At 40.5% G+C, this 18228-nt stretch overlaps 1 protein-coding gene across 1 annotated transcript in view; it reads right to left on the bottom strand.

Moving 5' to 3' along the window:
• LOC131499841 (zinc finger protein 345-like) overlaps positions 1-18228 on the bottom strand; it is an 81030-nt gene that overhangs the window by 7232 nt on the left and 55570 nt on the right. Inside the window, exons 3-5 of the mRNA XM_058708274.1 lie at positions 15954-16097; positions 12397-12523; positions 11818-11913 (exon numbers count right to left, since the gene is read on the bottom strand). Coding sequence (XP_058564257.1) covers positions 11818-11913; positions 12397-12523; positions 15954-15968 — 238 coding nt within the window. The 5' untranslated portion in view covers positions 15969-16097. The remainder of the gene's footprint in view (positions 1-11817; positions 11914-12396; positions 12524-15953; positions 16098-18228) is intronic.

Genomic DNA, 18228 nt, shown 5'->3' with positions numbered 1-18228 from the left:
CCTGCTTGAGATTCTCTTGTCTTCCTCTCTCTGCTCCTCCCCAAGTTGCACTCTCTTTCTCTCTCAAAATAAATAAACTTAAAAAAAAAAAACTTACTTGTAAAAAAATAAGTATAGGGGCACCTGGGTGGCTCAGTCGGTTAAGCGCTCGACTTCAGCTCAGGTCACGATCTCGCGGTCCTTGAGTTCGAGCCCCGCGTCGGGCTCTGGGCTGATGGCTCAGAGCCTGGAGCCTGCTTCCGATTCTGTGTCTCCCTCTCTCTCTGCCCCTCCCCCGTTCATGCTCTATCTCTCTCTGTCTCAAAAATAAACTTAAATAAATTAATTAATTAAAAAAAAAAAGTATAAATTTCAAAAGGTGTAACATACCTGACTCCATCATTGAGAAATATATAAAAATAAAATAAAATAATAAAATAAAATAAAATAAAAAATATAAAATAAAATATAAAATGAAATAAGAAATATATATAATTTTTGAGACAGGGACAGAATGTGAGCTGGGGAGGGGCAGAGAGAGAGAGAGGGAGACACAGAATACAAATCAGGCTCCAGGTTCTGAGCTGTTAGCACAGAGCCCAACATGGGGCTCAAACCCACGGACCATGAGATCATGACCTGAGCTGAAGTCAGACGTTTCACTGACTGAGCCACCCAGGCGCCCCTATATATATTAAAAAAAAAAAAATCTCAACCTGCCAACAGCTAAGTAGATTAGATTGATAAAGAAATTTTATTTTTCTTTTAAGCTTATTTGTTTTGAGAGGGAAAGGAAAGTGGGGGGGAGGGGGCAGAGAGGGAGGGAGAATTTCAAGCAGGCCCCAGGTTGTCAACGCAGATCCTGATGCAAGGCTCGAACCCAGGACTCGAGATCATGACCTGAGCTGAAGTCTGATACTTAACCAACTGAGCCACCCACGAGTCCTACTAAAGAAATTTCTACAAACTTTCAACAATGAAAGGTCCTCTGCCAGATGATTCATTTAATGAGAAACAGATGAAACAATGAGAAAGTGCTTCCAATCTCCTCCAACATTTCCAAGAAGTGAAGATAAATTATCAAAACACTCTCTGTGACAGGACAATCACCTGGTTATAAAGCCAAAGGAAGACACTACAAGTACACAAGAGTACAAAGTACTACCTGTGAGGAATATTCAATACAAAGTCCACAATAAATTAAAGCAAAATGAATCAAAAGCACACTTCGATATTTTACAACATAATCAAGTGGGAATTCTTCCTGTAACTCAGGGGTGTTTCAACTTACAGAAATCAAGAAATTTAAGACTGCACATTAACCAAGAGAAAATCAAACAGGACATGATGCTCTTAATTGTCGCAGAACAAGAGTGTGTGAGCATATTGGAAAGCGTTTCATGATTTACAACACTCAATAGTAGGAATAGAAGGAAACTACCTCAACCTAATAAAGAACACAAATGTACAAAAGTTGAAATCCAACATATTCAAAGATAAAAGACTGAAAGTTTCTCCTGTGTGATCATAAACAAGGTAAGGAAGCGACTTCACCACTTCCATTGGACAAAGTACTGGAATATTCTAGTCAGAACAGTTAGGCAAGAAAACATACAAAAAAGGAATCCAATATAAAAAACTATCTGTTCACAGATGACATGATCTAAGAAAATCCTCAAGAATCCTTATTTCTTTTTTCTGTTATTTTATTTTTTTGGTCATTCCTTGTATTGTTTATTTCTGCTAATTTTCCCTGCTAGGAAATCCATTTTCAAACATTTTTATGCTATAAATGCTTATGTTAAGAAAAATTTCAGCAGCACCTGGGTTCAGTCAGTTAAGCGTCCAACGTCAGCTCAGGGCATGATCTCACAGTTCATGAGTTCGAGTCCCGCTCCCTGCTGACAGCTGGGAGCATGAAGCCTGCTTCAGATTCTGTCTGTGTCTCCCTCTCTCTCAATCTATCCCTCCCCAGCTTGTGTGCTCTCTCTCAAAAATGAACAAACATTAAAACAAAAAAAAAATTTCAGATAAACAACTTAACACTACACTACAAGGAAGTAGGAAAAGAACAGAGCTGAGATTTAGTAGAGGAAGGAAATGACAAAGAAAAATTAAAAATAGAGATCAGAATAAGCAAAAACATAAGACTGAAAGTAACACAATTTCCATCAAAATCCCAACGCCATTTTTGGCAGGAAGATCAAAGTCTGTCCTAACATTTATATGGATTTTACAGAATGACACATACACAGAGCAATCCTGAAAATACATCGAGATCATGTTGCTGGCAGCACACTTCCTGATTGAAAGCAACTACAAATCCGTAGCTATAAAAATAATGAACTACAAACATAGAAGCATACAGTAATGGAAACACGTAGGTGAGTCACATGCGTACTTCTCCGGTGTTAACGTGTATGAGAACAAAGTGGCAATCTTGTTAAAATTCATACTCTGCTTTGGATTTGTAGGTGGGTTCCAAGTCTCCACATTTCTTATAAGCTTGAAAGTGATGCCAACCTTTGGCTCAAGAGCCATATTTTTGTTTCTTTTCTTTTTTTTTTTTTAATTTTTAACGTTCATTCATTTTTTGAGAGAGAGAGGCAGACAGAACATGAGTGGGGGAGGGGCAGAGAGAGACAGAGTCCAAAGCAGGCTCCAGGCTCTGAGCTGTCAGCACAGAGCCCAACACGGGGCGTGAACTCATGAACCACGAGATCATGACCTAAGCCAAAGTCGGATGCTTATCGGACTGAGCCACCCAGATGCCCCAAGAGCCACAGTTTTAGGTTCCAAAAATAAACATAAAAAAAGAAGAAATCGTAAATGACTGTGAACTTAAAGACTATTGTAGAAATTACAAGTTTTTTTTTTTTTTTTTTTTTTTTTTTTTTGAGACAGAAAGAGACAGAGTATGAACGGGGGAGGGTCAGAGAGAGGGAGACACAGAATCTGAAACAGGCTCCAGGCTCTGAGCTGTCGGCACAGAGCCCAACGTGGGGCTCGAACTCACAGACCGCAAGATCATGACCTGAGCCAAAGTCGGATGCTTAACCGACTGAGCCACCCAGGTGCCCCTAGAAATTACAACTTCTAACGTCGAGAACAGAAACAATGGTTCTCGAACATTTCCTACACACTGCATACCATTATAACACTTTTTCATAAACGTACCCATGAATCCACAGTAACCTATGAGAACTGTTCATCTTTCAAAAGACTCTCTTGACAAAACTTCAGTAATAGCAGAACCTGAGTTTTAGCCCAGACTACCTGCCTGTGAATTCACCTAAGAGAAACATGCAGACCGTTGTACAGACACAACCTTCAAGGAGATTCACAGGTTTCAAAGTGACTGTGGGAATGGAAACAATTAAACCACAGAACTCATCCACTACAAGAGGTAATTGAGGATAAAACATAAAACACAAAAATTCCAAATTTCAAGAAAGGAATAAAAATGGGGTGCCTGGGTGGTTCAGTTACAGCTCAGGTCACGACCTCACGGTTCGTGAGTTCAAGCCCCCACATTGGGTTCTGTGGTGACGGCTCAGAGCCTGGAGCCTGCTTGGGATTCTGTGACTCCCTCTCTTTGCCCCTCCCCCGCTTACGCGCTGGTGCTTTCTCTCTCAAAAATAAACATTAAAAAAATTTTTAATAAGAAAATAATAAAATAAAATAAACCATGTTTTTAAAAAGAGCATGCTCTAATTTCTAGCTAAAGCAATACGTGACTGAGCACAGTGTTCACAGAAAAGAAGAATTAAATGTCAAATTAGTTTCTTAGTATGAATACAGGAAAACATAATAAATAATAAAAAATAGAATATAAGGAGGGGCACCTGGGTGGCTCAGTCAGTTGGGAGGCTGACTACAGTTCAGGTCACGATCTTGCAGTGCATGAGTTCAAGCCCCGCATCAGGCTCTGTGCCGACAGCTCAGAGCCTTGAGCCTGCATCTGATTCTGTGTGTCCCTCTTTCTGGCCCTTCCCTGCTTGCTGTCTCTCTCTCAATCTCAAAAATAATAAACTTTTTTTTTTAATTTTAAATAGAATATAAGGAAAAATATAAAAAATAGAATACAAGTAAAAACATAAAAATCTTGGTAAATCCAAATCCTAATATCTACATTAGAATATTAATTCTTCACCTAATCAAATTGTTACAGTAAAGTGTGAATAACTTGGATGATGCCACTTCCAAGAAGCAAAACCACCAGTAACTAAAGAAATCTTTTTTAATGTTTGTGTATTTTGACAGAGAGGGAGAGAGGGTGGGTAGAGACAGAGAATACCAAACAGACTCCATGCTCAGCATAGAGCCCGACTCGGGGCTGGATCTCAGGACCCTGAGATCACAACCTGAGTTGTCAAGAATCAGAGGCTTAACTGAATGAACCACCCTGTCCCCTAAAGAAATCTTTCTTAGTGTTCTCCAATTCAGAAGGAAGAAGTGAAATGTAGCAATTAAACTATATGGAATTGGATATACTCCCTGAACAATTATTTCCATATTCAAATTAATTTTAAACACGTCATTTTGTGCAAACTGTTCTAAAAATCCCTGAGCAAGTTATATGAGCAACAACTAATATACAGCCGAACAAGGAAAACAGAGATGTTATACAATTAATAGCTAGGTAGACAAGACAGGATTTGCCCGGAGAGATTCTCAAACCAAGAGACATGAGATTTAAGAGAAATAACTTCAATACAATGTAGAGAAAATTATTCCCATTAGGTATCTCAACATTTTTGTTTGCTAGAAAACCATCAATTTTTTAATATATTTTAGAGAAAGAGCGTGCAAGCAGGGGAGGGGCAGAGAGACAGAGACAGAATCTGAAGCAGGCTCCAGGCTCTGAGCCATCAGCACAGAGCCTGATGTGGGGCTTGAACTCACGAAAAGTGAGATCATGACCTGAGCTGAAGTCGGACACTCAACCGAGCCACCCAGGCGCCCCTAAAATCATCAATTTTGAAATTTGGAAATTATCTCTTTTGATGCAATATTCCCTTTCCTACTGAAGATCTAGGTACAAACACCCACAAACATAGGCACACATGAACTTCTTTCTAGTTAGTTCTGGGACTCCAAAATCTATCTTTAGCTTAATATAACCTATTGCATTCTGCGCATATCAAAACCAGAAAAATCTGTGTTCTCTATGCTCACAGAAACAAGAGCAAAGAAAAATAGGAAAATTTTATAAATAGCGATTCAGTCGGTATGGCTTAGAATTCTTTTAATTTCAAAAGCACTCTCAATAAACCACTACAAGATCACAGTAGGAGTCTTGGTCAAATACCCATTATAAGCATTCAAGAGTCTTTCTTGGGGCGCCTGTGTGGCTCAGTTGGTTAAGTGTCTGACGTCGGTTAAGGTCATGATCTCATAGTTTGTGACTTCGAGCCCTGCAGGCTCTGTGCTGTCAGTGGAGAGCCTGCTTGGGACTCTTTCTCTCTCTCAAAATAAAATAAACTTAAAAAAAAATTAAAGAAATAAAAGAGAATCATTCTTCTTCTGATAGAATGATCTGTGAGTTCTGCTTCCCATGCTTTACAAACGGAGGCTAAGGGGCGCCTGGGTGTCTCCATCGGTTGAGCGGCCAACTTCGGCTCAGGTTACGATCTTGCTGTCCGCGAGTTCAAGCCCCGCATCGGGCTCTGTGCTGACAGCTCAGAGCCTGGAGCCTGTTTCAGATTCTGTGTCTCCCTCTCTCTGACCCTCCCCCGTTCATGCTCTGTCTCTCTGTCTCAAAAATGAATAAACGTTAAAAAAAAAAATTTAAAAAAAAACAAACAGAGGCTAATAATCAAGTGCATGTGGGTGTACGATAATTTCACACCCTTTTACGGGAAGAGTTAGCCAATCTTTCCTCAGATATTTGTGAAAATTTCTTTATGTCAACCACATAATTAATATTCATGACTTCCACGAATGGCCATTTTGAAGACATCCATATTTTGATGCAATTCCAATGTTTCCTACTTAAACGGCAACTGGCAAAACTATTTAAAATTCTGAGTTTCTCTGTCTTACTTTAGCGCAAAGAACGATGCCCTGAACACTTACTTCATGCTGACTTTGTCACTCTTACACGTCAACCACAAACAGGATCCCCATGTGGACCTCCCTTTGTACAGTCAGTATACACAACAGCCTCCTTGATCTTTCATGGAAAAGTAGGTACGAAGGTGCCTGGGTGGATCCGTCAGTTAAGCGTCTGACTTTGGCTCAGGTCATGAGTTCAAGTCCCCCGATGGGTGAGCATAAACCCCACTTCTCTCTCCCACACTCTCTCTGCCCCTCCCTCACTTGTGCCCTCTTTGTCAACAACAACAAAAAAAAAGGAAAATGAAACGAAATGTAAGCATGAGTGTACTCCTCAACATAAAAGAGCCCCTCAACAATCAAATCATTTTGCACGCACAGAAGTAACACAGGCATAGCATGAGATGATTTCAGAGTAAAAGTAGGGACACCTGGCTGGCTCAGTGTGTTTAGAGTCCAACTCTTGATCTCAGCTCAGGTAATGATCTTGGTTTGGGACATGGAGCCCAAGGTATCTCCCCAGGATGTTATTACCTCTTGTTGAAAACTTTTGATCAGGAGTTAACAGCTTTGCCACATTCTTTGCAGTTTAGGGTTTTCCTCCATTATGTGTTCTCTCGTGTTCAGAAAGTCTGTAGTTCTGTTTAAAGGCTTTGTCACATCATATTTTACATTTGGCAGCCTTCTCCCCACTACGTTCTACTTCGGGTTGGAAGTTTTGAGTAGTACTTTACTGCTTTGCCACATTTGTAATATTTCTTCCCATTATAAAATGTGTTGTTGGGGAGCTTGGTTGGATCCGATGGTAAAGTGTTTGAATCTTGATTTCAGCTCAGGTCATGATCTCAAGGTCTGGAGATCAAGCCCCACAATGGGCTCCATCTTAAGACGCTGCTTAAGATTCTCTCTCCCCCTACCCGACTTGTGCACACGCTCTCTTTAAATGAATGAATAAACGAGTAAGTAAATCTCTGCCATTGAGTGGGTTTTGAAGTTAAAGGCTTTGCCAAAGTTACTACATTTGTAAGTCTTCTCTTTAGGAAGGATACAGTGGTACATATTAAGATTTGAACTTTCGTAAAAGACTTCCCCACGTTTATTATTTTTATGTGGGCTCTTTGCAGACTGAGTTCTCTGATGTTTGTTAGGATTTGACCCTTGATTAGCATTTTCCCAGATTCACTGTATGGGTAAGTTATGTCTCCATTATAAATACCTCACTAATTACGGAAGATACAGTCCTCACTAAAGATCTCCCTATGTTCACAACACATGAAAACTTGCTGCAAACTAAGTATTATGTGATAACTATTGAGCAGTGAAATCTGGTTAAAGATGCTACCACATTTATCAAGATTAGAGACTTTGGGGGGCGCCTGGGTGGCGCAGTCGGTTAAGCGGCCGACTTCAGCCAGGTCACGATCTCGCGGTCTGTGAGTTCGAGCCCCGCGTCGGGCTCTGTGCTGACAGCTCGGAGCCTGGAACCTGTTTCCAAATCTGTGTCTCCCTTTCTCTCTGCCCCTCCCCCGTTCATGCTCTGTGTCTCTCTGTCCCAAAAATAAATAAAAAACGTTGAAAAAAAAATTTTAAAAAAAAAGATTAGAGACTTTGGAACAAGGGATTATGTGTTAGTGGAAGAATACGAAACCCACCTAAGAGAATTTCTCAAATCAATCATATTAAGAATTTTTATCTTCATTTTGAAATGTCTAACATTTCAAAAAAAAAAAAAAAATGTCTAACATTTCAAAATGTCTCGGTGAATGATTAATCCAGTTTTACGTTTGAAATGGTTACTTTCAGTACGGATTGGGTGCCTTTCAGATTTTCCAAATGTCCTTTAAGAGAATGTGTATGTTTAAAAAATGGATTTTGGTTCTTGTGTTCAAAGACATTGCTCTGCAAATATAACAGACTTAAAGTGCAGTTCTCCCAAGTGTTTTACACCCTTGATCTCTTCTGGCAGTAAAGATGTCATTATGGATAACTGTCCCAGCTTGGTTATATCCATCAGAACATCCTTTGTTCCCTTTACCAACCCCCATCATCATCCCTGTCATTAAGTATAAATACTCGGGCAACAGCTTCCATATATTCCCAGCACTCTATAGAACGAATCTTCTTTGTCTGTCTTTGCCAACAAGCCTAAGAGGTTATAGAGAGACACAACGAAAAGACACAAAACAGGTTATCTCGCTTACTAAACTCATATGCATAGTCATTAAAATACTGATGTGCAAAATTAACCCCCATCATAGGACATTAGGAGAATGGAGAAATAGGAAGCATCAGGACTTTGATCCTCCATGGAGACAAAATTGACCATATTACCTTTTTTTCAGTGCTCCAAAAGCCAGTTAGGAGAACACAGCACAAGCATTCAAGTATGAATAAGAACCACACTGAAGGGACAAGGAAAGTTTTTGACAGTTGTGCACAACAGCTGCTCACTCTCCCTGGCACTCCGTGGGCAAGACCGTGAGAAAAGTCTCAACTCTGCTCAGGAAAGAAAGACATAAGTGAACTGTGTGGGAGCAATAATCTAGCTGCTTTGCAGCTGCCCGGGGGACTTGTTTTTTTGTCACCAGGTGACATAAAGAGAATGAGAGAACCCAATGATACACTGTGGTGGCTGCTAAGTCCCAAGGCGAGCATTTGTCCAGACACTGGAGAGACTACAGAGCTGAAGACAGAGGGGAAGGTATCACAGGCTCTAAGGAAGTAACTCCACCTCTGTAAACTGAGAAATTAACAAAAACTCAGACAACACAAATGCCCAGAATACATGTGACAAGCACCAAGATTATTGTGATTTGGGTTCTCCTGTACAAATCAAGTTCAGGAGAATGGGCTCAGAGGCTATTTCTTAAATTCCCAAATGTGAACAAAAGATCACAAGGCATACAAAGTAGAAAAACTACTCCAATCAGAGGAATAAAATAAATCTCCAAAACTGGCCCTAAATTAAAAAAGAACTATTAATTACCTGACCAAGAATTCAAATAACCATCATGAAGATGCTCGTGGGAGGAGAGAAAACAGGGAACTAAATGATGTCAGGAAGACTATGCATGGCCAAAATGTAAACCCAAAGAGATGAAAAGTATAACAATCAATCACCCTAGAAACTGGGAGCTGAAGGGTATAATCACGGAATTTAAAAATACACCACGGGGTCACCAACAGATGTGATCCAGCAGAAGAAAGATCAGATTAACTGAGAGACCCCTTGTTGTCAATGATCTATTGAGAGGAGCTAAGAACAAGGTGGAAAAGGACAGAGTCTAGGGATTCATGGGACACCACCAAGTGAACCCAGAAATACATTAAGGGAACCTCATAAGGAGAGGAGAGGGAGAGGGGGCAGAGTTTACAGGAAGAACTACAGGCTTCTACTTCCAACATATGTGGCAAGAAGAGACAAATTCAAGAAGCTCAGTGAGTTCTAAGTAGGATAAATGTCAAGACACGAACCCACTAACACATTATAATTAATCTATCAAAATTCACAGGTGATCAGAGAATTTCAAAACAGTATGACAAAGGAATCTCATACAAGGGAGCTCCTGTAAGATTATTGGTAAGATTCTCAGTAGACCTTAGGGGAAGAATATTATACTATTAGGACAATTCACGTATACAGGATACAACATTCAGTGAACACTAACCAAGGGAAAAAAATCAACAACATGTGTCACGAAGTATGTGTGCACGATGTGTGTACAAATACATACATAATTTTACTGGTAAAGTGCATAAAGTGGATTCATACTTAAGTTAAACTCACATTATCTTAAAATCTAAGTTGAAAATTGTCATCCTACCACAAAATACACAGGCAAAATGAAATCACAACTAAATAGTGTTGTGGAAGAGCCCAACAAAGGAAACACATTATTCACAACTGCAAAACCATAATAAGACAAAATTTACCCCAAAAAAATTCTACATAAAAAATAGTTGAGGGGCGCCTGGGTGGCTTAGTCAGTTGAGTGTCTGACATCGGCTCAGGTCATGATCTCGTGGTTCGTGAGTTCAAGCCCCATGTTGGTTGGGCTCACTGTTGACATCGTAGAGTCTCCTTCAGATCCTCTGTTCCCCCACCCCACGCCTCTCCCCTGCTTGCATGCTCTTTCTCTCTCTCTCAAAATAAAATAAACTTAAAAAAAATTTTTTTAAATAGATGAATTTTTAGAAGGAAACCTTTTATATAACTATAATTTTAAACTATGTGTACCCCTAAGAAAATAGCACTTTAAATTACTGGTAGGACTTCCTCAATGGTAAAATGAAAAACAGTATTCATTAAAAGCAACCATGGAAAGTTCTAATGAAGAATATTATGAATAAGCACTGAAAAGACATTAAAAAATTGTATTATGTTATTAGAATATTCCTCCTCTTACACAGAATGTGAGGCTATACTCCATTCTTTAGAACCAAGCAGACAAAATAAACCTCTTTTATTTGTAAATAATGAAACACCACCAGAGCTATAAAATATGTTGACAATCACTTTATGAAAAATAAATATTGGGGATTAAATTCAGAAACATTCTGAGGAAAGCAGAAGAGAAACCTATTGGTTATTTTTTACTGAAGTAAAATTACATTATAAAAAAAGCTTTTTAAAATATGGCAATTTTACTAATTATCCACCTTACTTCTTATAAGCATATGCCAATGGCCTATCAGAACTTTTCATCTAAAAATTCAGAGATTAACGGAGCGCCTGGGTGGCTCAGTCGGTTGAGTGTCCGACTTCAGCTCAGGTCATGATCTCGTGGTTTGTGGGATTGAGCCCCACATCTGGCTCTGTGCTGACGGCTCAGAGCTTGAAGCCTGCTTCAGATTCTGTGTCTCCCTCTCTCTCAAAAATAAATAAACATTAAGAAAAAAAAAAGGCTTTTTAAATTTAGTGATTAATCTCATATATAACTAATCAGAAAACAAGAACACAAATGACAAAATCACAAGAACTTCTTATCATATAAAATAAAATTATAAAATGATGCAATTATTAAGAAATATGGTGATAATTGAGACTTTATGATAGGCTGTGAGTTCTAAGCTCTAAATGTTGGAGCTCCCCTAGGGCATTAATTTCTGTAGGAATTCTAGGATACACATAGATACATTAAATTATTTCACCATTAAGGAATGGAATGCAGAGTGAAAATTCCTAATTTTAGTTAACAGAAAGACAAATGAACTTTTGACGTGAAATAAAGGATTAGATTTTCTTATTTTAGGGAGGTGCTTTGTTATCTGATGAAATTACTGAGTCTCAGTTTTGTATGATTAAGATTAAAGCCTCCATAACATTGGAAAGGTTAAACAAGAAAACACGTGATATCTGTCTCCAGCGTTCTCGGAGTTTATGCACCAAACCCCAATATGGCCACCACTACCCTGACACACTTCTCACATGAGGCAAAACAGAACTTAGAAATAGCTTAGAATAGAGTTCGTCAGAAATATGGAAACTTCCCCAAGGCCCTCAAAGCAATGGAGAAGCTCTCAGAATATGGAGGCCCTCACACTCCAAGGGGAGTCTCCTCCAGGCCCTCACTGTGGACACCATGGACCATCACTGGAGCTGAAGAATTCTCAAAGAATGTAAGAGCATGAGGTGTTAGATAGCAGATGGCTTGCTGTGAGAGACATAAAACTAGCTAATTTCCATTCAAGGAGAGCTGCTCAAACCACATTTTAAGGCCTATCTTCCTCCTCCACGACTGGTCTTCACCTCTGTCATCTGCTTCATTCATCCCCACCTACCTGGGGGTGTGGCTATGGTTTCCTTTTCGTTCACATCACACAGCTCCTTCTTTTCCTCCAAAAACATGACCAGGTCTGGCTTTGACACAGCAAGACCTGTTTATTAGAGAAAAGGAACAGAGTATTGACGGGGATTCTAACTTTCGACCCACTATTGTGCTCAGCGGATGAGAGAGGCCACTGTGTAGAATTTTAGGAAATGCTTTTCCAAAAGCCATTGCCCAAAAGTCCCTTTACAGCATGCAGGAAGGATTTCCAATGTTCAGATCTTGACCTCCACTTCCAAATACTAGATACAATAAGAGGGAGAACTTGGAGTTAAACATGTGGGAGGTACCATTTTATGCCATTCAATGTTTACAATTGCCGCTAATCTACAGAAATGAAGATCTTACGTGAAAGGGGAGGCTAAAGCTGAAAAGGAAACATCAGGAAGATACTTCTCTACATCTACAAACCCCTACCTTCTTTCCCTCACTGCAGGGATCTGAATCCCAGTCATGCAAAGAGGAAGCTTTTTCAAAGGAAGGAGCAAAACCCTGAGCGTGGTTTGGGAAGTCTGGAAGGAGTTATCCTCACCCAAGAAAAGGAGGTGTCCGTAGTTCTCTAACATCACATCCCTGTACAGTTCCCACTGAACGACGTTCAGGAATCCCCACTCGTCCTGAGAGAATTCTATGGCCACATCCCTGAACGTCAGCAGTTCCTGCAATGAATACCACAGTTACCAAGTGACCATAGGCAGAGGTCATAATGGTACCTAAGATGAAAGAGGGAGTTAATGTCACCAGCTGGACCCCAAGACCTGAGTTTCACTGCTTACCTGCTTGTTCCCACTGACCTTAATCCCTCAATTTCCTTTACCTCTTCTTTCTACCATCTTTTACTTCAGGCAAAACACCCCATGGGCTCAGTCTCCTATGGGAAAACAGAAAGTATCCAACAAAAGGTAATGACTGCCCCGAGGAAGAGCTTGGGCTGGCCCAATACGAACTTAGCCCCTGACTCACACCTACTGCAGATGGACTAAAGAGTAACCCAAGGAGTGACAGTTGCCATTACTCACCTCTACATATGATGGCAAGGCTCTCCTTTCTCAATATCCACCCTAATCTTAAATAAAAGGAAACCGTTCCCCATTCCTCAGTGAGCCTCTGCTCTGGAAATTATTCCCTTTCTCCTAATTTGCTGAAAATCAAGTTTCCTTTATGTGACAACCCCAGCTGGTGTAGTTTCTCTCTGTGAGTCAGCAAAGAATGAACTCATGTTAGTAGTTATATGAGGAGAGCTGGTTCTGGCCTAGGAGAATTTCTCGCTTTATGCAGTGATTTTTAAGACAGTAATATGTTCTCATGTATTCTCTAATTTTGAGATAACAGGCTGGTATATGATTCACAAAAACATTGTAAACACTGTGTGTTTACCCAAGAGGATTTGAGAAATAAAGGCATCAATACAGGAATACGCATTTTTAAATACTGCATTTGTATCATACAGAAGTTGTGTCTATTTCTTAGATGGAAAGTTTGAGTGGGTTACAAATACGCTTACCAAATTCTAAGGTGAATGAGAATTTCACTACAGTGTATTAAAGATCTTGTTAAAATGCAGGTTCCGTTCAGGACTTTTGCGGTGGTATCCGAGTCTGCATTTCTAACAAGGCATTAGCCTTTGGGCCAAGGGATACATTTTTGAACAACAAAGGTAGAACTCCAAGGCAAGAATTCTTGGAGGACTGGTAACTGAATGGGTTTTATAGCAATTACAGGTTCTACGAGAATAGCAAGAAAGCCAACAATTTTTTCTGAGCATGTCATACTTATCAGTGAGCATCTAAGTTTCTCGTAAACTAATGAAATATAAATAATAATACTCTAAGAGAACAAACTCGTTATTCTTTTATTTTCATGGAGTATTTTGTCAAACATCCAATATACAGAAGGGATCAGGTTGTAACCCAGGTTATCCGCCCTACAATTGATCTAAAATGACACACAGGTCAGTATACAGAGAGGACCCTATAAAATTGTTCATAAAGGTGTCAAACCTGAGGAGTGATGGAAACAAGCAATCCACACAAAATTGATGTACCTTTTTACATTTCCTGCACACATCCATACATTTATTTAGAAAGTAATTAAATACACATTAAAAATGACAGAGTAGAAAACGGTCATGGTGACTTAAACATTTTCAATGACAATAAAACTCATCTCTTTGTGCCTGACAATGCTTCTTTTATTCACAACGGCAACACGAACACACAGAATGAAATAATTGTTATATCTGAGTCCCGTATGGTGATGGATAGAAGCAGTAAACTGTTCACCGTTAGACCAGAAAGCTGCTCTCTAGCCTGCATAGATTCCTTAAGGATCAAACACGTGCTGGTTGCTGCATTCTTACAGGGTCTCGTGGCTGCTTATACATCTCATCGATGGCTAGTATCGAAATGAATGATAAGCACCAGAAAAATCTTGCAAAAGTAGCTTTCCAAGTAGAAATTCCAAGAAACACTGATGATCTAATACTCCCCACATGTCTCCTCCCACTTGAGCACTTTGCAGATAACCCCCAGCTGCATACAGCCAACCTGCAGCTCTTTCTGCCCAAGGTTCCTGTTCCCAAGCTACTGAAATATAATTAGTAACATGCACCATAAAACGTCTCAAGAATCGTTTCTTGACAGTTGTGCTCAAGGATCCCACAACATAGTATTTCACCGAAGACTTTTGTTTCAATCCTCCTTTTTGATCTATTTCATGATTTTAAGACACTCAAACATGTTAATTCCGTGGTTCTTCTTTTGCTGAAAACACAAAGTAAATAGAAGAGGATGCCTGTGACAAGAGCGTAGAGTAAAATTGAAGCCTACAGGACGGAGGTCTGACTGAATTAGAACCTCCATTCCCAGAAGTCACTATCTCTACTACACAAGTGTGTAAACTGAGGCGATGTGGGTGGGCCCGGGAACCAGAACTCAAGAAGAATTCTTGAGACACAATCATTACAAAAAGCTGCTTCCATTAAAGCATGGGGACAGGATCTGCACTGAGACAGTGAAGAGAAATAATCGTCTACTTTTAAGTTCTGGGGATGAAGGAAGCTTGTACAGGAATTTTCACATGTTAAAGAGGACTTAAGGGATCCTGAAGGTCTTGCTACTGTCAAGCTAAGGTTGTTGTTTTTTGCCTCTACCTGCAAGTTGCCAGGAAATTTTATTTTATCTACGTTTTTTTCGCCTTTGTTCTCCTTAACAGAAACTACAAGCAAAGAGAAACTCAGGAGAAAAAAGTTTCCAGTTTAAATGCGATGGTTTCTGCACATCGCTCAGCAAATCCATCTAAGGTCCTTTAGGAATGAAACGAGGGAATATGTGAATGAAATCTGGTGGAGAACACCACGCCAAGTTAAACAACGGAACATCAGCTGTAAGGAAACGATTTGATGTGTCCGAAGGTCACATGATCACTGGCGTGTTCTTGTGGCTCCCTAACAGTAAATCAGAAGATAAATCTAATTATGAAAAAAATCAGTGGATTTATCCCAATTTCAATCACATATCGTTTCCATGTCCTATAATACCTGGTATATTTTAAATAGAGTAGCTTTTTCACATTCTAAAGACCAAGCCTGCCCTTTTTTATTTGCAGAACTCTCGGAGTTATTCTGGGCCTCATATCCATCTTGTATTTATGTTCATTTTCTTAGTCCGGGATCTACACAGAGCTGATAAAGCATCCAAAGTGGACCTAAATGGGAAGTGTTTTTTTTTTCCTTGACTGAAATACCAGGGCCAGACCCCATCCGCAATAGGAATTTTGAACTCCGCAACTTCCCCTGGGGGTCTGTCACAAGGAATATTTTCAATACTTGCAGGACTTTAACTCCAAGTGACAACTGTCGAGGCCCTCCTGGAACCCAGGTCGCAAAGGGGACAGAGAAGGCTCTGGGATATAGAGGAACAGTGTTCTAAAGACCTAAACTTGAGTATGATTTTTGAAAAGGTTTAAAAAATCAGGTGAAAACAAAGCAGAAATATCAGGACTAGAGGAACCAACATTTGCAATTTCTAAAAGCACGGAATTTCAGGAGAGAAAGAGGACGCGGCTTCTGACGTGGGACGCCAGGCTTACCTGAGAACTGGCCATTTTCTTCTTCTTCCACCTCGTCCGCTAGATTTCTCGCTCGGTTGATTTCAGTGATGAAATCACGGTTGCATCAGGAAGAAAATGCCTTTAAAGCCACCAACACAGCCTCTTCACCAGTTAACTGCACGCCTGCAGGCAGGACATTGTAATGCAAAAACGGCCCAACTTCCTAGTCCTTTGTGTCCTGAGCTATTCAGGAACTCTGAGCTCCCACTTGGAGACCTAGCTCTGAGTTTCCCCTTCTCTGCTTGCAGGGGGCCTCTTCTCCCACAGACACCCCCAAAGTAGACTGCAGCACGGGAACGTGTGCTGCACGGACCTCACCCTCCCCAACTCCTACAGAGGAGACCCCATTACCTCTCCTTTAGCTAAAGCCTGCACTCAACGTTCATAAATTAATGGGAAGCCGCCCCGCGTAACCCTGGCCTCATTCTGAATCACCTGATGCAGTTAATTAAAATAACAGTTGGGAGGCGCGCCAGGGTGGCTCCGTGGGTTCAGCCTCCAACTCCTGATTTCGGCTCAGGTCATGATCCCAGGGTCGTGGGATCCAGCCGGTTGTGGGTTGCACGCGGAGCAGGGAGCCTGCTTAAGCTTCTCTCTAGCTCTGTCCCTCCCCCACTCACGCTGTCTCTCTCTCTCACTTGCTCTAAATTAAGAAAAAAAAGAAAAAAAAAAAAAAAACACTTGGGGCGCCTGGAGACTCAGCTGTTTAGCGTCCCGCTCTTAATTTCAGCTCAGATCATGATGCCAGGGTGGTGGGATTGAGCCACGCGTCGGTCTCAGCTCGGAGCGTGGAGCCTGCTTAACATTCTCTCTCGCCCTCTGCCCCTCCCGCCCCCGCCTGCGCATGCGCTCTCTCCCCTCTCTTAAAAAAAAAAATACCGTGCATGTATAAAAATAAAACAAATAAAAAATTGCTATCCTTCCCACCCACACCAATTGACAGAATAGGAGGGGGAGGGCAGCTGATACCTTTTTTCAAACTCCACATGTGACCCTATTGGGAAGCATTTGGGGAAGTGACCAAGCAAAAATCAGTAACCATGGGTATGGTTGTTACCCAGATTTAAATCCACGCCCCCTCCACTGATCAGAGTTTCTGGAGATTTACACATTCTCCCTCTTTTCTCTACACGGAGGGAGACACTCATTCAAATGCAGCCTCCCCTTATACATGCAAATGCCTCTTACAAAAGGAAATTTACACCAGGTTTCAGAGCTTTTCATTTGTCTGCTGGATCTTTAAAATAACCAGCTGAGAATAATCCTTAGGGCAAAGAGACATATTTTGTGCTGACAAAATGCTTCCCTCCCCCCCTTCAGTAGGGAAGTGTTTATTTTCCTAAGTCACTGCCAGTTTTCCAAAGCGAACATGTATTTTCCACTCCCATCAGTAACATATGGGAATTCTAAATCCTCCCAATTTTCGTGTTAATTTAGGGTTATCCTTTTTCCTTTATTTTAGCCTTTCCAGAAAATATTCAGGGCTTTCTCAGTGTAAAATATGAAGTGATCTTACTACAGCTTACATTATGCTTAAAAGCATAATGCTGAACAAAAATCAAAATGACTGCATTAAAGCATCAGTAAGTCTTGACATTAAACAAAATACCAATTTTTCCTCTCTTCCACAAACCTCCCCACCTCCCTTTTCATTTAGCCTTCTTCTTCAGGAAGCCGGTACCACCCAGAAAACCTGATGAACAAGGCAGGCAACACAAACAATTCCTGTCGAAACCGGATGGATCCTGTATTTCCCTACAAACCCCCAGCCCCTGCCTCTGGGTGGGCTTGCAGCTCTGAAGGCCCTAGCCAGCCTCAGCCTCCTCAGCCTCCCAAAGCAAGAAAGCTACTGTTCCCCAACTCTGTCTTATCCCAAACTCTGTCTTCACGCTATTATTTTTGACTCTGAAGCACAGAGGTCAGTTTTTGAAAACAGAATGAATGTGCAGGAGAGGAAAACATTTTTCTCCAACTGTTCTCTATTCTTCGGTGGGTCTAATAATTGCAATGATGTAAGACAGGTTCACAAAGGAAAAAAACTAATTTCTTAATTATGGGAACCTCAAAGATACCAGGCTGAAACACAGGCAGCTGATGCTTATATGCCATTTTGAATTAAGCAGAAGGGGGTAGGGATTTAGAATTTCAACAAGGTGGAAATACATTCACAGGAAAAAGAAAAGAACAAATATTTGTTAAACGTTTGCCATGCCAGGCAAGCAATTATTTATGATATAAAAAGTTAATCTCTGGT

The sequence above is a fragment of the Neofelis nebulosa genome, chromosome 17, assembly GCF_028018385.1.
Source record: "Neofelis nebulosa isolate mNeoNeb1 chromosome 17, mNeoNeb1.pri, whole genome shotgun sequence".
Lineage (NCBI taxonomy): Eukaryota > Metazoa > Chordata > Mammalia > Carnivora > Felidae > Neofelis > Neofelis nebulosa.
Note: the sequence above shows the minus strand (reverse complement) of the source record. Positions and strands in the feature narration are given on the sequence as shown.